The sequence below is a fragment of the Colossoma macropomum genome, unplaced genomic scaffold, assembly GCF_904425465.1.
Source record: "Colossoma macropomum unplaced genomic scaffold, Colossoma_macropomum, whole genome shotgun sequence".
NCBI lineage: Eukaryota > Metazoa > Chordata > Actinopteri > Characiformes > Serrasalmidae > Colossoma > Colossoma macropomum.
Genome location: NW_023495819.1, coordinates 79401 through 104231, shown reverse-complemented (window position 1 = coordinate 104231; position 24831 = coordinate 79401). Strand labels below are relative to the sequence as shown.

The 24831-nt window shown below is 39.0% G+C and overlaps 1 protein-coding gene across 1 annotated transcript; it reads right to left on the bottom strand.

Annotated features, from left to right (window-relative positions):
- Positions 1 to 4334: 4334 nt before the first annotated feature.
- On the bottom strand, positions 4335 to 24685 carry LOC118803069 (adhesion G protein-coupled receptor E3-like). The gene is made up of 12 exons (XM_036563574.1): positions 24501 to 24685; positions 23453 to 23642; positions 22535 to 22715; positions 22296 to 22415; positions 19423 to 19595; positions 18120 to 18278; positions 14499 to 14711; positions 7969 to 8201; positions 7296 to 7362; positions 6741 to 6832; positions 5931 to 6093; positions 4335 to 4535 (listed from the first exon to the last, which is right to left on the bottom strand). Exons 1-12 carry the CDS (start codon positions 24683 to 24685, stop codon positions 4443 to 4445), a joined length of 1869 nt encoding a protein of 622 aa, XP_036419467.1. The 3' UTR covers positions 4335 to 4442.
- Between the last annotated feature and the right edge of the window lie 146 nt (positions 24686 to 24831).

Genomic DNA, 24831 nt, shown 5'->3' with positions numbered 1-24831 from the left:
TGGATTCATGTCTTTCTAAGATCTTTTGGTCCTCATTTGGTTTCATGTTATGTGTCTCTAATAACTGTGTAGTTACATATTAACAACACAAGCAACAAAACAGTAACTGCTGGTGATGTGTTCACTTTTACAGGCAGATTACAGTACTACAGCTTGTGGAAATACAAAAGTGTATCTTCATAGTTTGTAACAGCATATTTTCTCTCAGCATTAAATATTGTTACTTTACAGGTGTAAAACCACAACTTTGGTTAGGTTGTCACAACACAAGCATGCTACTCCAGCTAGCTAAATGTTAGGAACCTTGCTATTTCCTGGGCAAATGCAGTGTAAGTGCTCTCATAATGAAGGTAATTACATACCTCCACAATCAGAAAAGTCTTGTTGGAAAACAGCAGTTGATATAAATGTAATTACCTTCTGCCTGTTACACATGTGTAATTAAACAGACAAAATATGCTGTTACAGCTACCAAGATACACATGTGTAATAAGCTGTACTACTGTAATTTGTCTGTAATGCTGAAAACATCACCGGTAGTTACATTGTTCTTAGATGTGCTGTTAATGCATAATTACACAATTATTAATGACACAATATAAAGTGAGACCTTTCTTATAGCAAAATATGTTTTGTACTAATATATTAAACATTATTCAGCAAATGGGCCATTTGTTCTGAAGTTTTGCTGTAGTTAAATTGTAAATATGTACACTTTTAAAATTGCATTTTCAGATATCTTGAAATTATTCCAGAAGGGTGTATTTTGGGAAACTAACACAACATTTAAAGTGATTTCTAAAAATAAATAGAGACTGTAAAATGATATTTCCTGCTGGGATAAAGAACTATGATTAATAAACAGTTAATAAACAGTGCATGATGACCCTTGATTTATTTAGGACCACAGACAACTAGGAAAGCAAAGAGGTACACATAGCTCCTAGCAAGAACACAGTTCTTTTATTTCTTAATACACTATATCGGTCATGTGCCAATACATTTATTTTTGTGCCTTATTGCAACCTGCAAAGTGTATAAACATATATATGCATTTTTAAAATAACAAGTAAACAGCAAAGTCTATAAAAGCAATGTTGATGTTATAGCTATATGTTTTGTGTATGTTTAAACATGTTTTGCATGGCTGCATGATAATATGAATAAAGGTGGATTATAGCTGGGGCTGTTGAACACATCAAATAATTACTTGTGATTAAACACTTTAATCGTGATTAAGTATTAATAATAATCAAATTTGTCTTATTTGCTTAAATTTGACAATGTTTTCCATTAAGCAAGTAATGGATTTTGGAATAGCTACCTTAGTGGACAAAATAAGATTCATCAGAATTTATTTATTACTTTCAATAATTCAGTAACAATTTTTCATGATGTAAACTCCTCTGAATATAAAACTTGTGAATGCAGGGCGAACATGACAATAAGATCAGTTTTCATTAATGACGTCCACTGAGAGCAACGGTGGCTGGACATTTCTAATCCTCTGGGACTGTAGCATCATATCCTCCTATCACAACATTACGTGAGCTAAGTGAACATGTCAGAGCAGGGAAAACACTGAAGCTTACAACTTCACTAAACAGATACTAATAACCTAAACAGTGGAAAACTGAACCACAATTAAACTGTAAATTGATATGAAGTTCACTTTGCTCTGAACAAAACGTTTTCACACTTCAGCCATTTCAGCATCTGAAGTGGACTAAGACTGCTGAATCATGGTTTCATCTACATATGTGAACATGCCAAACGAACTCAGACCCCTTAAAACGGCGCAAAAAACGAACCAAAGTTAGACTATCTGTCGAAAACGGAGCCCAGACACACAACAGTCATTTTTCCAATTTTGAGCGATACACTTTTTTGGCTAATCATTTCAGCGCAGCCAAGAGAGCAGCATGCAGGTCTGGTGGTTCCTCTCACCACCTGAAAGGTCAGATTTATCAGAGAATGCTGCCCACTTTGTGCACGCATGCGCACACCGTGAGTGCTGTGAAAGGAGTTGTGGTCTGAACAAGAAGAGGTCTGAGATCTCAAAGGACCAGAAAGAAAACTCTTTGTAGTTCACTTACATTGTGAGCACAAAATGAACTGAGGTCATTTGCAGTTGGTTCCCTTCCAGGTTCACTTCAACAGAACTCTGTTTGGTTCTTTTTAAAATGAACTATATTTGAAAACACTAAGTGACAACAGAAAAAGGAACAGATGTGAGTGTATTCTGTGTAATCTCCTCAGAAACTTCTTCTGAAAAATTAGTGGCCATTTTGACTGGAAATTAGATATAAGTGGTCTCTAAATGGTAAGTGGTGTTTCATAAGTACTGGGACAATCAAAACTGACAAAAGAGATTAATTGAATTTACTTTATTAGAATGTTTGAACACACTTTCCACATTAGTCATACATAGAAAGTTTCTGAAGCTAATTCCTGAGTTACATTTGTAAGCTCTATGGTGTGTGTTTAAGTTGGAAAGTGAGCTACACATGCAGCGAAGGGTTGCTTGCAGAGGAATCATGATTGTAAATGCTATATCATTGATAGCTTTTATCATAAGATCCTTACTTTTCTGATTTTGCTCAACATTTACTTGGTTTCAAATGTGCTGTGGGATCCCAACACACCACATCTATATCAAATTACTTTACAGCCCCAAATCAGAAAAAGTTGGGATGGTACCTTAAATGCAAATAAAATTTCTACATTTACTTTGTATTTCACTGCAGACAGTATGAACATAAGACATTTCATGTTTTGTCTGGTCAACTTCATTCATTTGTAAATATACATCTGTTCCTGCCATTCAGGCCTGCAACACAATTTGGTACAAAAGAAACATCTGAGAAAAGGCCTAGTCCTTGAGGAACAAAAAAGAGCTGAGGATCACCAGTTTGCCAACAAATATGTGAGAATTTTTACAATGTTCAAAACAATGTTCCTCAAAGAAAAACAGAAAGGTATTTGGAAATTCCACTCTCTGTTTCATAACATAATTAAAAGATTCAAAGAATGTGGAGAAATTTCTGTGTGTAAAGGGTGCAAACCTAAGCCGAAAACCTGAGTTCTCCGATCTCTCAGGCGCCCCTGCATCAAGAACTTTCATCTATAGGCAAAATAACCACAGTGGGCTCAGAATTACTTTGGCAAACCTTAATCAAGCACTACATTACATAGTTACATCCACAAATGCTAGTTAAAACTTGACTGTGCTGAAAGTAAGCCCTTAGATTAACCATGTGCAGAAACGCCGTTGACTTCTCTGGGCTCGGAGATATCTAGAAAGGAGCATCACACAGTGAAAACATGTATTGTGGTTGTATTTCAGGTCTATTTTGGAAGAAATGGATGCCATGTGCTCCAGACAAAGGATGAAAAGGACCACCCAGACTGTTACCAGCAACGAGTTCAAAAGCCAGGGTCTGTCTTGGTGTGGAGTTGTGTTAGTACCCTTGGAAAATGTAACTTACAGGTAACTTCTCTGATGGCACTCTTCATGCTGAAAATTGAAAGTAAAAACAAAAAAAGAGTTTTTGCAGCATATGCTGCCTTCAAGATGACATTTTCTGTGGACCCCCATATTTATTTCAACAAGCTGATGTAAAAGCATATGGCACATTACAGAGGCATGGCTGTGGAAGAAGAGGGCGCAGGTGCTGGACTGGTCTGCCTGCAATCCCAACCTGTCCCCAGTAGAGTGTGTGGTGCATTTAACATGCAAAATCCGACAGTGAAGACCACATACCATTCCACAGCTTAAAACCTGTTTGCAGGAAGAATGGGACAAAAGTACACCTGAAATGCTTTATCACTTGGTGTCTTCAGTCCTTAAATGTCTTTTAAGTGTTGTGAAAAGTGATGGCAACATTAGAAAGCAGTAAATGCTTTACTGTCCCAACTTTTTTAAATGTGTTGCAAGAATCAAAATTAAATGTGTTTATTTTTAAACATTTATGAGGTAAAACACTGAATAATATGCTGGTTATTATTTTCAATAAAATACAGGAAAAAATAATACTGAAATCACTGTTTCTAGTTCAATTCAACACATCGTCACAACTTTTTTATACAGGATATGTATAAAATTATGATAAATACAGTGTAAAATCAACCATTAGTCACCATCAGAATAACAGTCACAGACGTCATGATGCATCATAAAAAATAATCGACACAATAAAAAATAAATGTGTAAAATTACATAAAAATAAAATATGCTGTATTTGCCATTGTAACACCACTTAAAAAAACAGCATAACTTTCCCACAGAAAAGGAAGAACTTTTGCATAAATGCACCTTTTCATATTTGTATAAGAGTCACGTTTTTTGAGAAAGTACATTGGAATACTTAAACCTTTATCCTATTGGACATCGCAATAATATTTTCATAGCTACTGTGTCAACTGGCATGTAGATCAGGATTTCATCCTTGCGTGGTGTTGGTTTCAGTGATAATGGTAGTTGGAGAGAAATTAGCCTGAAAACCACCCAGCAGATTCATGTACTTTTGCTTTACCTGGAAATAGACATTAAACAGCATCAGACAGTGTGTACAGTCAGGACAAAGTGAGATTAAAAAAGCATTGTTCATCCTGCATGGTTGTCCATGCTTAAGTACAAGAGATCCTGAACTATAAAAATATACAAAAAATATACACTATAAAAATAAATAAATAAATAAATGAATGAATGAATGAATGAATGAATGAATTAATTAATTTTAAAAAGTCTTATAAACAGTAACAGGGTAGCTGTGATACAAAAACTCGATAAAAGTACTTTGTAACTATTTGGGGTAAAATTGGTGTAAGTACTACAATAGACTAAATGAAATGCCTAATAGGCTTTCCCTACTCAACAGAGTAGAGAAGAAACTCATACTAAATTTCACTGTAATAGTTCATGTTTAGCTATCTTTTTGCTACCAAAACTTTAGTGTTAAATCTGTCCTGTTCTCCATTTTTGCCCTGAAAGAGAGTCGAGGTCACAGTCTCGGTTTCAGTGATATTTTTTTTTTTTCCAGGTTCTATGCAATGAGGTCATAATTCACGTCAATTTTCAATCATTTAAAATCTTAAATATTTTGATTGTACAGAGCTCTAATTACACACCACATAAATTGGTTTGGCTATACAAAAAGTTCTGCAGCAGAACCTTCTCCACCCACTTTACTCTGGTAGGATAGTCCCCCTCTTCACCTGCTTTTTTTGATAGGATAAGAACATCCACAGTAATAAAGGGGTACACCTTGTATTTTTTTGTTGATTTTTATAAGGAAAAACCCGGAATTATTGACTTTACCTTTGGTCTAAATTTTTTCTTGTATATCACGTCTTTGGATGTGTAACTTTGTCGGTTACATTTAAACGTACTTTTTGGCATTTGCAGCTTTTCAATTGTTTCTTTCTGCCACATAATAATCAGTTGGGCGTGTTTGGTGTGTCAGGTTGATATTTACAAACATTCTGCGCTTTGAAAGTAGCTAAAAAGTAGTCACTAGTCTTTCTGGAAAGGTAGCTAAATTGTAGCTAGCTACAACTTTTGGGAAAGTAGCTACCTACTAATTTTTCAGTAGCTATCCCAACCCTGAGAAAACTGCAGTCAGATGCATGAACATGTCTGAAGGTCAAGGTAGTTTACTGGTAGAACATGTAAAGCAGTAAGAGGGTCTCTCATATAGGAAGCTGGAACCACCTGCTTTTCAGTTAAAAACTCAATATGTTACACCTCACTGACGTCTTTACAAAAGACACAACTGTGCAGACCCCATGAGGCCAATGTGTGCTTTGGACAGAAATGATCAGATCACATGTTATGCATTTGGGTGATGTTGTAAGGTCTAAGGCTCCATCATAAACGTCATACAGCTTTCTCTGATGTCAGTGTGGAAGGTAGTTTGGTGATGGCTGACCTCGTTACTGAGGACACAGTGGACGATGAAGATGAAGGTGCCCTGCTGAGAGATGAGGATCACAAAAATAATCTCCAGAGCCTTACTGTCGGCGGTGAAGAAACCCAGAATCCAGGGGCAGCCGAGGATGACAAACTGGGCCATGGTTTTAAAGAAAACAGTCCTACAGAGAGAAAAAGAGAGAGAGAGGTGAGTAAAGGAACCTTTTGACCTTTGAGCCGTCCTGCTGAAGTTTGTTTCTGTTTGGATTAGAAATTTAGGGTGTTCTCTGTTCAAACATTTCAGTACAGATTTGCATTATAACACATTTATAATGATAGTAAGAGCCAGTAGTTGGTAATTAACCAGCTATTCATTAAAAACTGGGATTAATTAAATAGTGTTGCATTTTTGTTATGAGATCTCAAGAAAATAATTTCTCTATTACTAGGAAACGATGTTTGCCATGTTGTGATCATGGTATGAATAACTTGGGATCTTAAGAAACCAAGTAATAAACTTTGTATCATGGGAAAATAAAATAAAGAAAATATGCCAATCAATGGCCTTTTAAGACCTTTTTAATATTAGACTTGTTTGTAATTAAAATCAAAAAGTACATTTCATAAAGTAGAGCTCACTCACTACTGTAAATAGTAGAATTTTAGTTTAGTCTCAATATGTCAATATCTCAATCACACTATCTGCCTATAACATCAGAATCAGTCTTGATAATAAACATAACCATGCATGATATTTTTGACAAAAAACTAAATGCTTATGTTGTTACAGACCCAAAAAAGGCTGGTGAAGTTGTAGAGTGAATGTTACCTGGTTTGTTTTATTTGTGAAACTTGACTGTTCAGGTGAGTCAGAGAATATCCCAGGCTGATAGCAATCAAACTGAAGAGGATTGTGTTGGACTGCAATTGTAAACAAATGTAAATTACCTTAGGATCAAATTGAAACCTCTGGAGTTGATGAACTAATTCATGTGTCAAAGTCAATGTTCCTATAAGTGTTTCTCTATCTTTGTGATACTACACTGCAGAAATACGGTTCATTCCCTGAATCTGTAGAGTCGCCCTTTCCCTTCCATCTTAACGTGACATCATACGTCACTCACATCCTACATTTTGTGTGAAACTGACAAATGGACACTCAGGAAATCACTAAAGACTGACCCATCACATCAGAAACCTTTCATTCTTCAATCGTAAACAACAGAGACATATGAAATGGCAATAAAATATTTTACAGCCGCTGAAGTCGTTGCAGCAGTTTTAGAATGTAGTAGTGAAGATTGGTGACTATCCAAAAACAAGTCTTGAACAAATGTACTCTGATTTAACTGTGACTGTGACAGGTAGGTTTCTCAGCACTTACTGCAAGAATAAAAGAAACAGGACCCAGAAAACTCCACTTGACATCTTTGTCCTGCTTAAGCCAGCATCTAAAGAGAGGAATGGGGGTGATAAATACTTGACTAATTGTAATGTGAAGATTTGTACTTTACAAATTAAACTTGAATGCTTTATTCTTAAAGGTTGAATGTTTCTACATTTTCCCAGTTACATTTCCAAAAGGAAGATTATTACTTGCCATGCATTTAGAGTTGTATTAAAAAACTCAAAGATCAGGAGATTTTCCTTCTTTTCTCTCACCAATCAGATTAATTCATTTACATTTAAATGTATTGTTTTGTTAAAACATCCAAGCAAATTCATATCAGTGTGTAAAACTGCCCACAGCTGTGACAATTTGTCTTTGTGCGAGGGCCACTACCATCAATTAGTCACCACTCCACCACATCTCACACCACAAAAAAGTAAATTGAATTCATCTGTTAAAATATTGCCTTCTTACTTTTATGTATCCAAATATGTTTAAATGCAGATACTCTTTGATGAATTACCCAGACTTTCAAGTATAATTTCAAGTCTAACTTCTTGGCACTTTTATAGCACTGCTGAACGTTGAAGTCCAACCAAATTACACCTCACAATACCTAATGAAACTAGTCTGAATTCACAAAATTAATATTACTCTCCTCACTCACTGTTCACTGCCATATCCTTCAGGTACCACTCCAGCAGACACGCCTACCACAAGCAAAGCTACCATGTACCCAACCACAGTTAAAAGCTTCCAGTTAAGCAGCTGCTTCTGCTTTGATTTGGGACGTGACAGGTTCTTTACAGCGATGAAGAGCATCAGTGCCTCAATGAACATCCACACAAAAGCAGAGAGGAAGAGGAAGTGTAGAACACCTGCCATCACTGCACAGGCCAACTGCAGAAAGAGAGGATTTAATACAGAAATGCTGTTAGCACTTTACACTATATTATTACAATATACAACATATTACTGTATCCTTAATTTTAATGGTCCCCTATAGATGCTTTGTTGATATTTCTTGGTCTTTTTATTGTATTAACCTAACCTAATCCTAATCCTAATCCTAACACACATTATAACACTATCATGAACCTCAACCGTAAATACAAACCCATTTCTCACTCTAATCCATTGGTGAAGGCAGAAGGCATGTTTTGGGTAGGCCTGTGAAAAAGTGGGGAGGTCAACGTATTTCCAAATGTGCTATATCCTGTAATGTCATAATATCAGTCTATAGCCTTTTGCAAAAAGCAGCGAAGTCACCTATTCCAATGCTTCCACATCATGATGATTCAAAACAATAATAAAACCATTTAAACACCATTATTTTCATGTGCTTGCCACATTAGAATGCAGAAATCACATAAACACAACTAACACTTCAACAACCTTCACTATAAAGCATGTCTCTACTCACCACACAAACAATTTTTGCCCAATGAGAACAAAAAGGCAGAAAATTCTAATTATATTAAAATATTTTCTTGTTTATGTATAAACCCCCAGCTCAGGATGATAATGCACAGTAAATAAAGCATATAATATTCATAATTTCTTAGATGCTTTGACTGAAAGGCAGTAGAGTTAATAGCTCTATACAAAAAACCTTATAATATTATTCTTTCCATATATAAGAGAAAATTTATTATGTGAAAATGTGCTTAGATTAAAAAAAAACAAAAAAACAAACAAACAAATGACATTCACTTAATGTTCTATGTTTGTGTGATCATGTTGTTTTTGGACACTTCACATGTGAAGTATATGTGATTTTTTTTTGTAAAAGTGTGCTATAATTAGTTTGTCTACAAACCCCATTTCCAGAACAGTTGGGACATTTTGTTCAATGCAATAAAAACAAGAATGTGTGATTTGTTAATTTTCTTGAAACTTTGCGAAACTGACAAATGGTCAAAAAAAAAAAAGATTTCAAATGTTTTCATTGACCAACTTAATTGCACTTTGTGACTATAAAAGAAATAAAATAAAACCTGATGTCTCAAAAAAGTTGGGATAAAGGCACGTTTATATCTTGCTTTATACAAGACTTCAGCTACTCAACATCCCGTGGAGATTGTTGTCTTATTCTCCGCTTCATCATACTCCATACATTTTAATAGGAGACAGATCTGGACTGCAGGAAGGCCTTTCAAGTACATGCACTCTGTGTCTGAAAAGCCACGTTGTTGTAGCACATGCAGAATGAGGCCTAGGACTTCTTGCTAAAATAACCATGGGCTTAGGGGAAAAGACGTTGTCTTGATGGCAGCATATGTTTCTCTAAAATCCCCATATATGCTTCTGCATCAATGGTATCTTTACACCTATGTAAGTCACCCATGCTGTGGGCACTGATATGCCACCATACCATAACAAATTTTGCCTTTTGCATATTTAACAGTTAAAAGGCTGGATGGTTCCAAGCTGAAAGGTGGTCTCATCTGACCACAGGACACATGATCATTTAGACCATCTGAGATGAGCTTGGGCCCAGAGAGCTCAGCGGAGTTCATCATCATCATCATCATCATCATCGTTAACCGCTTAGTCCAGATAGGGTCGCGGTAGCAGTTGGGAGAGCAGAGAATCCCAGGCGACCCTGTCCCCCGCAACTTCCTCCAGCTCATTCTCGGGGACCCCAAGCCGCTCCCAGGCCAACTTGGAGATATAATCCCTCCAGCGGGTCCTAGGACGACCCCGGGGTCTTATTCCGGTAGGCCGTGCCTGGTACACCCCCACCGGGAGGCGTCCAGGGGGCATCTGGATCAGATGCCCAAACCACCTCAGCTGGCTCCTCTCAATGCAGAGGAGTAGCGGCTCTACTCTGAGCTCCTCCCGGATGGCCGAGCTCCTCACCCTATCAAATAGAGTGTAGCCTGCCACCCTGCGAAGAAAGCTCATTTCTGCCGCTTGTATTCGCGATCTCATTCTTTCGGTCATTACCCACAGCTCATGACCATAGGTGAGGGTCGGGATGTAGACCGATCGGTAAACAGAGTCCGGTACAGCGACCGCATTACTGCTGCCGCTTGTCCCAGCCTGCGGTCGATCTCACGATCCTTCTTCCCATCACTCGTGAACAAGACCCCGAGATACTTAAACTCCTCCACCTGGGGCAAGTCCTTTCCCCCTACCTGGAGTGGGCATACCATCCTTTTCCAGGCTAAGACCATGGACTCAGACTTGGAGGTGCTGATCCACATACCAACCGCTTCACACTCAGCTGCAAACCGCTCCAGTGTGCGCTGGAGGCATCCATGTGATCCAGCCAAAAGAACAACATCATCTGCAAATAGCAGAGACGCCACCCTCCGGCCTCCACACATAATGCCCTCCTGACCCCGGCTACACCTTGACACCCTGTCCATAAATATCACAAACAGGAGTGGAGAAGGGCACAACCCTGGAGGAGTCCAACACTAACACTGAAAGAGTCCGACTTAATGCAGAGTATACGAACACAGCTCTCACTCCGGGCGTACAGAGATTGAATGGCCCGGAGTAGTAACCCCGGCACCCCATACTCCCGGAGGACCTCCCACAAGATATCTCGGGGAACACGGTCGTAAGCCTTCTCCAAATCCACAAAACACATGTAGGCTGGGTTGGCAAACTCCCATGCCCCCTCAACAATCCGTGAGAGGGTGAAAAGCTGGTCCATTGTTCCACGGCCAGGACGGAATCCGCATTGTTCCTCCTCAATCTGAGGTTCAACTATCGGTCGAAGTCTCCTTTCCAGCACCTTGGCATAGACTTTCCCAGGGAGGCTGAGCAGTGTGATACCCCGATAGTTGGCACACACCCTCCGGTCCCCTTTCTTGAAAATAGGGACCACCACCCCGGTCTGCCAGTCCAAGGGTACTGTTCCCGAGGTCCATGCACTATTGCAGAGGTGTGTCAGCCATGACAGCCCCACAATATCCAGAGCCTTAAGCATCTCCGGATGAATCTCATCCACCCCCGGTGCCTTGCCACTGAAGAGCTTGCCAACTACCTCAGTGACCTCCACCAGGGAAATGGAGCTTGACACGCCAGAGGCCTCTGGCCCTGACTCCCGTGAGGGAGGCATGTCACCCAGATTAAGGAGTTCCTCAAAGTGCTCTTTCCACCGACCGACAATATCCTCATTTGAAGTCAGAGTTTCTCCACCCCTGCTGAATACAGCCTGGGCGCAGCCACCCCGACCACTCCTGTGTCGCCGGACAGTTGTCCAGAACCTCCTCGAGGCCGACCGAACGTCTTTTTTTTCCATGGCCTCACCAAACTCCTCCCACACCCTGGATTTTGCTTCTGCCACCGTTGCAGCTGCCACCTTTTTTGCCTGTCGGTACCTATCTGCTGAATCAGGAGTCCTTCGGGCCATCCAGTCCCTAAAGGCCTCTTTCTTCAGCTTGACGGCCTCCCTCACCACCAGTGTCCACCAGGGGGTTCTTGGGTTACCGCCATGACAGGCACCAACAAGCTTTTGGCCACAGCTGCACCTGGCAGCTTCCACAATGGAGGTTTTGAACAGGGTCCATTCAGACTCTATGACCCCTACCTCCTCTGGGACATGAGAAAAGCTCTCCCGGAGGTGGGAGTTAAAATCATTCCGAACAGGGGCCTCCGACAGTCGTTCCCAGCACACCCTCACTATTTGCTTGGGCCTACCGGGTCTAACCCTCAGTCTTCCCTGCCATCTGATCCAACTCACCACCAGATGGTGATCAGTTGACAGCTCAGCACCTCTCTTCACCCGAGTGTCCAGAACATATGGTCCCAAGTCAGATGAAACGACAACAAAGTCAATCATTGACCTTTGACCCAAGGAGCTCTGGTACCATGTACACTTACGAACATCCTTGTGTTCGAACTTGGCGTTCGTTATGGACAATCCATGCCTGGCACAGAAGTCCAATAACAATTCACCATTCGGGTTTAGATCGGGCAGGCCGTTCTTCCCAATCACGCCTCTCCAGGTCTCCCAGTCATTGCCAACATGAGCATTGAAGTCTCCCAGTAAGACTATGGAGTCTGTAGTCGGGACCCTTTCCAGAACCCCGCCCACTTGCTCCAAGAAGGCCGAATACTCCGACCTGTTGTTTGGTGCATAAGCACACACAACAGTCAGAGTTTTCCTCTCTGCAATTTTAATACGCATTGAGGCGACCCTCTCGTCCACCGGGACAAACTCCAACTGCACTGCCGCCAGCCGGGGACTCGTGAGTATCCCCACACCCGCCCGGCGCCTCTCACCTTGTGCAACCCCGGAGTAGGAGAGGGACAAACCCCTATCCAGGAGTTTGGTTCCAGAGCCGATACTGTGGGTGGAGGTGAGCCCAACTATATCTAGTTGGTACCTCTCAACCTCCCGCACAAGCTCCGGCTCCTTCCCCCCCTGTGAGGTTACATTCCACGTACCAAGAGCCAGTTTCTGCCGCAGGGGCCTAGGCCACCAAGGGCCCCCCTGCAATCTCCCACTGCCTGTACGGCACTGCACCACTCCCCCATGCTGGACCTTGCGGGTGGTGGGCCCACATGGTCCCCCCACGTTGCCTCTTTGGGCTGAGCCCGGCCGGGTTACGTGGGCTGCCCAGCCACCAGGCGCTCGCCGAGGGATGCTGCCCCCAGGCCTGGCTCCAGGGGTAGGTCCCGGTGACCCTCTCCCAGGCAGGGTACACAATGTTCTGTGTCCGTTTATCATGGAGGTTTTTGGATCGAGTTAGTCTGGGTCTTCACTCCAGACCTGTTCGCCCTGGGAGACCCTACCAGGAGCATGTTGCTCCCGACGACTTAGCTCTGAAGATCCCTAGACCACACAAGCCCTTCCGCCACGACAAGGCCCCGATCCAGGAAGGGAGCGGAGTTCACTCAGCGGAGTTTCTATATAAAATTCATTTATGGCTTTTTCCTTGGATAATAGAGTTTCAAGTTGCAGTACTTGATGCAGCGATGGACTGTGTTAAGTGGCAATGGTTTGCTTAAGTACTCCTGAGCCCATGTAGCTATATTTAAGTTTCTTGTGTAGTGCCTTATGAGGGCTCAAATTTAATGCACATTTAGAAGTGGGGTCCAGCCTTGCCCTACATGGACTGAGATTGTGTTTGTTTCCCAAAATCTTTGCACAGTATTACATACGGTTGATGTTGAATGACCCAAATTCTTTGCAGTGTTGAGAAACGCTTTTTCTGAACTGTTTGACAATTCTCTCAAAATGTTTGGCACAAAGTGGTGAGCCACAACACATCTTTGCTTGCAAAGACTGAGCCTTTGGTGGATGTTCTTTTATCCAATCACAATAATCCCACTTGTTACCAATTCAACTACTTATTGTGGAATGTTTCAAATCAGTGTAACCTGAATATTCCATAAACTTTTCCGACTAATGTTGCCCCATCCCAACTTTTTTTCATTGGTTTCAGGCATCAAATTCAAAATTTGTTTATTTTTACAAAATGCAATCAAGTTGATCAGCCAAAACATTAAATGCCATTATTTTTTACTGTTTTTATTAAATAAAGGTTCAAGAGAATGAAGAAATCACAGATTCTTGTTTTTATTTCATTAAAAAAAAATGTTCCAACTTTTTTCCAGAAGTTAAGTTTGCATTTTATGTAGATTTAAGCTAACAGTAGTGTATTTCACTTAATAACCGTCAGGCATGTACAATAACTTTGCATGTCAACCATCAGCCGTAGTCTTTACATTGTGTGCAATTGCAAATTTTCACAGAAGGCAAAAGGTGATGGTGTAGTGATGGAAAACAATCATCTTCAGGCTTTAAGCACTTGCCCTTTGACACTGAATTAGTGTGTCTGGGCCATAACTTTCACTTTAAACCTAACCCAAACCCAAAACCTATCCATAAATATAACACTCATTCTACATCTCAATTCAACTAAAACCTTAACCTTAAACCAGACCCTAACACTCACTCTCATTCTATCCCAAACCCAAACCTATTCTTAACACTCACTGTAGAAACCCTACCCCAACCTCAATTCTGCACACAATCTTTATGAAGATATCTAAACAAAATGGAACATAACCTAATATTTTGAATAATCATGTATAAACAGATTTCATTATCAGATGTGAGTATCTGTAAATAATAACTTACATGGTCTATTTTTCACAGACATTCACCTGATGAGGCTACAAATATGTAATAACATTTTCCTCTTGATGCTGTATGTAGGTAATGACACTTACCTTGAGAGGCTGTAAAGATTTGCTCTTCAGTAATATTTGTGTAAGCAGGAAGAGGAAGTGGGCCAACAACAGGCTTATACACAATTGGATCCGGGCCGTGTTGATGACTCTTGGGTTGCTTCGACAGAGGGCAAAGGTCAACAGAGTCAACACCAAGAACACCAGCCCCAGTGCCTCGGCCACCATGCTGAACTCATCCAAACGATGGTCATTCTGAAATCAATATTTGATTAACAGTCAAATTAAGCACAAAGATAAAAAAAGATAAGTCTTCTCAAACTTATACAACAACAGACATCGGGGTGCCACTAGAGGTTTGTGTTGGGGGATAAGCTTGTACTAGGGGGTCTGGGGGCATGGTCCTCCAGAAGAATTTTTTTAATGGCCCCAAAATGTCTGTTCATCATTAACTTTTAGAGCAGCAACAGCCAGAAAATGTATTAAAAATGGCTGTTTGGTCAAATTGGTACACAATAAATCTGTCTCTTTGTGGTTTGTATTGAACACAGAGCTATAATGACTTAAACTCTATATCCATCCTCTTACATCAGACACAGATCAAGCAAAAGTCATGCAATGCTATGTTCCCTCTCTTAGATAAGCTGCAGGTACAGTAGAGATGATTTCCGTCTCAGTTGGCATCATCAAAGTGTGATTTTTCACTGTAAGCATGTTTAATCAGCTAAGTGACAGAAATTCATCATGGTATACTAAGAAATATTATATTTTCTCAGTTAGGATCAATTAAATTCAGTAATTTTAACAAAAGCTTAAACAAACCTCCTTGATTTCTTCTTAATCACTAACCTCCATCAGATCATGTAACTTCTTTGTCTCCCTCTATTCCTGTGTTTAGTAATACCTTATTTTATTAAACTGAGACAAGAACTCAAGGAAATGATAAAAGATCAGTCAATTAAAATTTTCATTGATATATATATTTTTTGTTTTAACTGGTACAAAAAAAAAATCCTCTGGCTGGCCTTCAATGGAGCTGCCACCTCGTAATTTCCATCTACAGCTTGAGGAATTGGGAGATATAAAATTGGTTTATGATCAGCACTATGTGTCTCTTTCACTGACATTAACATACTGTAAACAACTATATCTGCCAAATTCTGGTGTCATTATTTCCAAACACTGAGGAGAAATCGGAAAATAAAGAATATAAAGAACTGTTAATAACACTTTCTATTTCCTCCACTTGCTCAAACTCTCACTATGAAGTGAAGTAAAAGTAAATGCTTTTTCTTTACCTCATGAAAACCCAAAGTTTGCTAGCCAACAAGCAACTGAATAAAAACTCAATAACCAGCTATACTGACCATAATTTGCCACAAATTCATATTGTAGGGGGCATCTTTACTCTAGGGTTAGGGTTAGCCTAGAGTAACCCTAACCCTAACTATGTACTGTTTCACTCTGTGTATAATATATTTTGAATAAACTCTAATCTCTAATGTTTATTTTAGAGAACAACAGCAAGATGGCTGCATGAGCGACCAAAGACACCCACATATGTAAATACTTAATCTGTTTAATTTATGATGACCATTGTATTATCTTAGTTTAATGTCGTTTCAAACTATTATGTTCATTTTTTTCATAACAAGCATATAAAATCACTAATGGCATGCTAATGTTTCAGTAGCTAGCTAGAGAATTTTCCTGTTCCACCTTAAATAGTCCAGCAGTTCTGATGCCTGAAGCACCAGAATGTAACTGCTGCACCATTTAAGGTGGAACGGTAAAATTCGAACAAGATGCTGGTAAATAGATTGGCCTCAGCTTCATATCACCAAAGAATTAGCGGTGGGTGATAATAAATAATGTGTTTTATACCACCCTATTTGAAAGCATATGATGTCCTAAATATAACTAGAGCCCAGCGGTGAGGTTGCTGAATTTTCCCTTCTCTGCTATCACTGAAGACAGGCCGTGTCGCCGACAGAGCGCCACTAGTAACCTGTTGATGAAGTATTTTTTGAAATATTGTTTATTTATTTATTTTTTTTATCTGCTCCTGAGTTCCACAGCACTTAAATACTGACATGATTATCCATATCTGAGTTGTACCACATTTACACTCAAATATACATATACACACATTCATACCCACATACAATCAAACAAATATACATTCAAGATCTTTTTTTAAAGTTCAGAGTACAGCAGGCAGTTAGCGGTTAGCAATACTGAATAAGATAAAATAAAACAGAATACAGTGTGTCAGGTAAGACAGACATGCTGTGTAGGACTGTAATGACTTCTGTAGTGTCTGTCTGAGGGGAGGAGGAGCTGAAACAAAAGTTGCATCAAAGTAATGTGTAATGATTGATACAATGTTACTGCAAATAAACACTATTGGGTCTGATTCCATCAGATTATATTGCTGGGTGTCTACATACGGGTAGTTGATTATCCTGGTGAGAAATGGTCAAAGATATGATCAGTAAAAGGACAGATGTACTATTAAATATGGTGGAATGTGTGATCCCCCTCCACCTGACTTGAACATGAAATGAAATTAAAGAAAGTAGTCCACATTATTAACTGACCTATCAGTGTTTTGGTATTCAGTTCAGATACCTATGAATTTTTTTTGGCCCCACTTTATATTAAGTGTCTCTAATAACTGTGTAGTTACATTTGAACAACATATGCAACAACAATGTAACTACTAATGATTTAGACACTGTAACAGATTTATTACAGAAGTATACCTTATGTAATTATATATGTGTATTAACTTCAGTTTTGCCTCATGTAATTACACAAGTGTATCTTAATAGTTGTAACAGCCTATTCTCTCTCATGTAATTACACAAGGGTAATAACATAAAACATAAATGTAATTACATTTGCAATCAGACTGGAACAGCAGTCTTTTTACAAGTATTTATTTATTTATTTATTTTTTCTCAGCAGTAAAAGGAAATATCTATATCATATATTAAGACATTACTGACATTGTATCTGCCAGCTTTTAGCCAGCATTTATGATGCTAGTGCTGTGACTGTAACCAGTTTCAGCTTCAAACCATTCTGTATGTATATGTTACAGTACAGCAGGTGACCCCTTATCTTAAAATGCAACTATTATGACCATTAATTAAATGTGTTGCATTTCCATTTGGAGAGTTTGACTTACTGTGATAACAGAGTCTAACTTGACTTCAAGCCAGCTACATTGCACTGTGATAAAGGAGATGAACTAGACTGTGTGCTGGGACACTTTGGAAGGAAACTGTGATTTTCCCATTCATGTTCACTTTAAGGCTTTTATAGAATAGAGACAAAATAAAATGTCATAAAATATACTAATGTTTAATAAGTAATTTAATTAATCATCACTAATAATCACAGTAAACAGTTCTTCGACTGAGTCATGTAACTAATTATCAGTTATGCTTCTCATTTAACAATTAAGGATTTTTTGTACTTCAGTAATGGAGAATTTAGTTCATATGGTTCAGTCAAGAAAAATATAAAAATGTTTCATAATCATCTATTTGCCTGCTTTCTGTGTGGTGAAATGACCATGTACAGTAACTTGTTGTAAACTTGAGTTGTTTTGGTAAGAGACATGGCCTATATCCAGGTGAAAACACCTCTGTTTACCTCAGATGGTTTGGTCTGCATGATGAGAGCGAAGGTTGACAGGTGATCACAGGAGCAGACAGAATGAGTGATGTTGCTCTTTTTAAGCCTACAGCCATCTGTGACCCAGTCAGTTTCTTTCCAGTAGACACAGGAGGGAGTAACATGGAGATTAAACACCTGAACAAGGGACAAAGTGAAAAAAAAAAATCAAGCAGGAGAAAACAACTCATTTTAGTCTTTAAACTAGAAATTTTAGGCTTTTGCTTACATTTTATATGGATTTGCCACATTTTGTTGATTTACATAGTGAAAATAAGTGAAAACACACATCTTCTACAGAAAACATTCTAAAATATGGCATTTTTCTGCAAATTTTATTTATTTGCTGAGTTTAACTTTTTAAACTCCAAAACGCACTTGAGTTGTATTCTTCATAACTTTCATATTTCATAAGCTACAGTCTTTCCAGTCAAATGTAATTTTTAAACTTAATAATAAAAGAAGCTGAATTCACTCTACTGGAAGTCGACCCATTTTTCCACAAATCTGTGCTGTAAACTATAAACAGAAGGTGTCTCTTCAGTGATCTGCTCTGTAAAAATTATTTTTATAAAATAATACAAACAGAATCTAAGATTTTTGGCTTTCAGCAGTAAATTGTAAGCGTATAACAATATGTGTGACCATAAGACACATTTTCCGTTAATTTGAGGGAGAGTTTTACTAAAATAAAATAAAATAAAAATTTACATTTATTTCATGCAGTTACTGGATAATTTGCCTTACGATTTGGTCAGATAAATTCAGATGGACAAACCAAAATATACCCTGGAGAATAAGAGGTTAAGACACTGGAAAAAAACCCAAAAACATAAAATATAAAATGTGGCATTCATTTTACATGTCACATTTTATTTATTTATTAATTCATTATAATATTTTTAACATGCTAATTCCAGTAAATAAACTCTGTGTACATTGTAGAGAAAATAAAAAAATGACCAGGGATATTCAAACATTTACACAGGACTGTGTAATGAACTGTTTGCACAGTTATGTAATATATGAAATAAACAGTAAAGTAGCCATTTGCATGACAATGGAATGGAGTATGGCCTTTTATGGACGATGGACTAGTCTTCTTTTATAAACCAGGTGTTTTTCCAGTCTATAGTTTGTTGTCGTGAAAACCATGTTGTATGTTTTTACTATTTTACTATTTCAGTAGATGGTAATAAATGCTTGAGTGCCAATTTACAGTACTTTTGATTGATTACTGTGGGTTGCTATCAGTTCATCTAAATAGAGATGAATGACTCACTGCAGTGTGCCTCAGGGTGAAATTAACTGGTTTGGTGAGGTTTGTGTTGTTGGTTCTGGGGAGCGTGGCTGAAACCACAGTGGACATCATACGTTTCATTGTGTTGGTAGTTGTACTGAACAGGCTGGAATTCGACATGTTGGTGTAGCTCATGAACGCTACAGCAGCGTGCCCTGAAACACAGATTAAACACCACACAATAACTGTACCACATTGTTTATCCTTTCATTGCATTTATTTTGTTTTGCTAAAACTGGAGCTACAATATATGGAAAGAATAGGACACCTAACCACCATGCAAGACCTGTTAGTCCACCAAAAACAGTTTAACACTATGAGACTTTAACACTATGGAAAGGACAAAAAGAAGAACTGTTGCAAATTAAAACAAAGGAGCTGCTGAGTCCAGACTTTAAAATCATTGACCGGTATTAGTTGAATTGAGAGAATCGGAAAATGCAAACAACTTCTAAGACAGAACAAGAGAAACAAAATTTAAAGCAAGTCTCTTTAACAGACTTTAATAGATTAAGACAAAGTATGGACAGACTAAACACTGATTACTTGTACCTTACGGTGAATTTAACTACAAATTAAATAACTGAAGGAGAGCCCAGTATTGTATACATGTGAATGCTCAGGCTGCCCCATATTCTGGTATTTAAGTAATAAAAAACATTGGATTCTTATATCCTAGTCTTTTCAGATTTTCATTAAAGTCACAACAATATATAAAGAGATTGCAATATAACAAATAACACATGCAATACTTAAGTAATCTAGCATTAAGGTTCTTCATTGGCAAAATTGTGTGAACCTCTGCTTTCAGTGACTATTGTGGCCCCCTTCAGCAGCAATGACTTCAACGAAATGCTTTCTGTAACTGTTGATGAGCCGTGTACCTTGGAGGACACTTGGTCCATTCTTTCTTACAAAACTAGTTCAACTCCGTAATGTTGGTGGGGTTTCTTGCATGAAAGCCTCATCTTAGGTCCTGGACTTTGATTCATCCATCCATCCATCCATCCATCATCTAAACTGCATATCCTTCTGGTTCGCGGTGGGGTGCTAGAGCCTATCCCAGCTGTCGACTTTGATTCAGTCACTCTAAAATGCAATTTTTTATCTGACTAACTAGTGTTTTTAGTATCATTGTCCTTCCGCAGAACCCAACTTCTACTGAGGCTCAGTTCATAATTAGATGCCCTAACGTACTCCAGTAGAATTTCTTGATACAACCCTGAATTTATTGCTTCATCAAATGCTGCCACCACTGTGTTTCAATATGAGAATAAGGTTCCAGTGTTCTTCCTGGAGAGTTGTGGCTTATGTCAGGCTATCATTTCAAACCTACTGTCATTGTTCAATATTTGCCCAATGGTGGACTCATGGATTCAGGACACTATCCAGTGTAAGAGAGGCCTGCAGATCCTTAGGTGTTACTTAGATGGTACTTTCTTTATCTCTCAGAATATCATGCACCATATGGACAAAAGTATTGGGACACACCTCTTATTCACTGCGTTCAGGTGTTTCATTCAGTCCCATTGCCACAGGTTTATAAAATCCTAGCCATGCAGTTTTCCTTTACAAACACTTGTCAATGAATGCGTCATTCTAAAGAATCAGTTCTTTCATCTATTTATTTGAGTAAGCTACTGTAATAGGATGCCACTGTTGCAACAGGTCAGTTCAAAACATTTCTTCCCTCCCAGATAATCCACAATCAACTGTGCGTGGTATTATTGAAAGTGGAACAATTTAGGAATCACAGCAACTAAGCCACAAAGTGTCAGACCACATAAAGTTACACAGCGGGTCATCGAGTGCTGAGGAGCATAGTGCATAAAAGTCACCAATGCTTTGCTGAGTCAATAACTGCAGAGTTTCAAACCTCCTCTGGGATGAATATCAGCACAAAAACTGTGGGCATGGGTTTCCATGTTCATGCATCTGCATGCAAGCCTTACATCACCAAGCCCAAAAATGCCAATCATCAGATGGAGTGGTGTAAAGCACAGCACCACTGGACTCTGGAGCAGAGGAAATCTAATCTGTGGAGTCACGAATCACACTTCTCTATCAAACAGTCTGATGGACGACTCTGGGTTTCGTAAATGCCAGCAGCACGTTACCTGCCTGACTGCAGGGTGGCAACTGTATAGTTTGGTGGAGGAGGGATAATGCTATGGGGTTGTTTTTCAGGGGTTGGACTAGAACCCTTAGTCCCAGTGAAGGGAAATGTTAATGCTTCAGCAGACCAAGACATTATGGACAATTCTATGCTTCTAACTTGGGAACAGTTTGGGGAAGAACCTTTTCTGTTCCAGCATGACTGAGCCCCAGTGCACAAAGCAAGGCCCATGAAGGCCTGGCTGGGTAAGTTTGGTGTAGAAGAACTTGACTGGCCCACGCGGAGTCCTGACCTCAACCCCATCAAACACCTTTGGGAACTAGAATGGAGATTGTGAGCCAGACCCTCTCGTCTATATTAGTGTCTGATCTCAGTGCCACACCTTATTGCCATCCAATTGATTGAACCTCCCGACACGAATCATCTCCTTTAACAAACTGATAATTTTAGAAGTTCACATACTTTTGCCAACCATATATGTAATGTTGTATCCACGAACGTTTGATCACAATACTTGCTTATGTTATTAATTTCATTAGGTTCTCTTTTTCTATTGTTATGACTTAAATAAAGATTTGATTACATTGTTGGTCACTTTCATGCAGAAATGCACAAAATGCTGAAGGGTTCACAGACTTTCAGGCAGCACTGTACTTAATTTAAAAGAACGATATAATAATAATAATAATAACAATAATAATAAACAGATTGGTACCAATGTCACTAACAGTGATCATACCTTGATTCTTCTTGCTTTTAGAAATTCCAATGAGATCAATGTCCATTTTAGCATCTGGTGTTTCAAGCTGAAGGATTTCTATCAAGGAACAACTTGGTCCAATTTCAAAAACACGAGCCTCTAGTGGAGAAACATAAGGTAGGTAAGTGGGATTATATCCAAATATGCAGAGTGTTCTGATGATCAACGTGCAAGTAAAGCTTTCACAATGTATTGCATGCCTGTGTGGTTGTAGTTACCTATAGTTTTGAGGGAGATGCTAATAGAAGAGTTGGTCTCTACATTCTTCACCAAAGTAGACATCAGTTTGTCAGTGGCTTTCAGTATGTTATTGAAAGAGGACACTAGTTCTTTGTTTGTTTTTCCAACAAGCAAACTGTTTTGTTGAGTAGTAAGGAACTCCAATGCATTCTCCACATCCTGTTCAACAATCAGACAGAAGCTGAAGTTCATACACAAAACAAAAAACACTGAGTGCATGCACTCAATAATTCAACCATAATCAGATTTCTGCAGTTATCTGATTATTCAAATGGTCATGTAAGCAGTATACTCTGCTTTCTCAGAGTAAGGTCTAGAAATCCGATTAAGAAATCCAATAACGAGAGCTGGATTTTAGCTCAGTAATCAGATTACTCAGTGCATGTAAACTCTTTGTTGATTTATTTCAGATTTCTCAATGTTACTGGAAATAAACAACCAGCATTGACAGATGGCAGCAAAACACAATGAAAATGAAAAATGTAGACATTCTTCATATTCTAGATGATGTATGTTCATATTTCAAGTGTTGCTACGGGACATGAAGTATGAGTTTTACATTGCGTTACATCACATCTTCTTCTGTGAGTTAATTGGCTGGTTGTAAAGCAGAAATCTGACTACTGTCTGACTCATGTAGACCCAAAGTTTTCCCATTATCTGATTACTCAAGTGCATGTAATCATATTGAACGGATTACTGACAAAATCTGATTTTCTGCAGTTACCACATTATAAAATACATGTAAACACACTCACTGTCATGCTATTGTCTTTTAACTCATAAAGACAATTAAGTCATAAACATGTATAAAACAGTATTTAGAGAGAGCAGTAAGAAGCATCTGAGTAATATTTTACTGCTAAACTGCCTATCAGGTCCAACAAACTACTTACTTCCTTTGGTAACACTTCAGTAGTGATGTTGTCAATCTGACTCAGGAGGTTTTTTGTACACTCTTGGCTGGCATTAGCCTGAAAAAAAACACGTAATATAAACACTTTGAACTTTTCACAGTTAGCTATGGCTATTAAGAGGTTTAAAGAAGTGTGCTTCTCAGTAACATGTGTGTCCTGACCTTGCAAACTTCAACCTTGATATTCAGATCTGAAATAAACAGAGTTTGTTAAGAGAAGAGCACCTGGCACAACCTTGAAAACCATACTTTTACTGAACTGCAGAAATCTTCAGATGATATCTGAGTAAGATGTGTAATGACCTGACACTGCAGGTTTTACTATAATTCAGGAAATGCAGTTCAAGTATTCATGACAAAAGTGCATTTCAAACAAGCTCTGAACATTTTTAAGTGCACAGTCATTACAAACAAGCCCTTAATTCATGAAGTACTCTAGGACCACTAGGTTAGCTGGTAAATAATTGGCTACCTGATAGTATGATGTACTTTTTGTCAAGGATTATAATGGGAAACTCACAGCACAACACAGATAATTTAATCTATAAGTAACCACCATAAGTTTCTGGCCAAGTCTGACCTCTTAAATTTATTTACATTTACAGCATTTTGGCAGACGCTCTTATCCAGAGCGACTTACAATTTGATCATTTTACACAGGAAGGCCAAGGTAGTGTTAGGAGTCTAGCCCAAGGACTCTTATTGGTATAGTGTAGGGTGTTTACCCAGGCAGGGATTGAACCCCAGTCTACAGCGTAGAAGGCAAAGGTGTTACCCACTACACTACACCAACACTACACTATACCAATCATATTTTTGAATTAATTAGCCTCACAAAACAAGATGCCTCCATAAAATGGTGTTGGAAGTGGTGGAAGAACTGAAGAGGGTTGGTCTGAGCCACGGTGCATAGATTCGCTGGAACAGAGGGTGGGGTCCTGATGGGACTTTACAAACATGACAGTTGAAGTGATTCATAAAGCTTAAACATGTGCCATTCCGATGGTTCAGGGAATTGGGCAGCGTACCTGTGGCAGTTTGAGATGAAACTGAGGAGGCAGTTTAATGAGTGCATTTGACTCGTGCACGTTGCCTCCGTCAAAGAGAGTGCCAGCACAGAGGGAAGCTGGATCTGATCGCTGCTGATATAAAGTGTGCAGAAGAGGTAGAAGTGATTTTCGGGGAATATGCAGGCCACAGTCAGGTTCGTCATGTGGTGGCGGCAGACTGCAGTGATAGTGAGTGTGAGGATGAGGTGACATGCCAAGTGGCAACAGAGCGACTGGTGTGCTGGCAATGTAGGAAAACCTGGGGCACCGCACCAGACAATGCAGTGAGCCTAAGCCAGGGGCTCCAGTG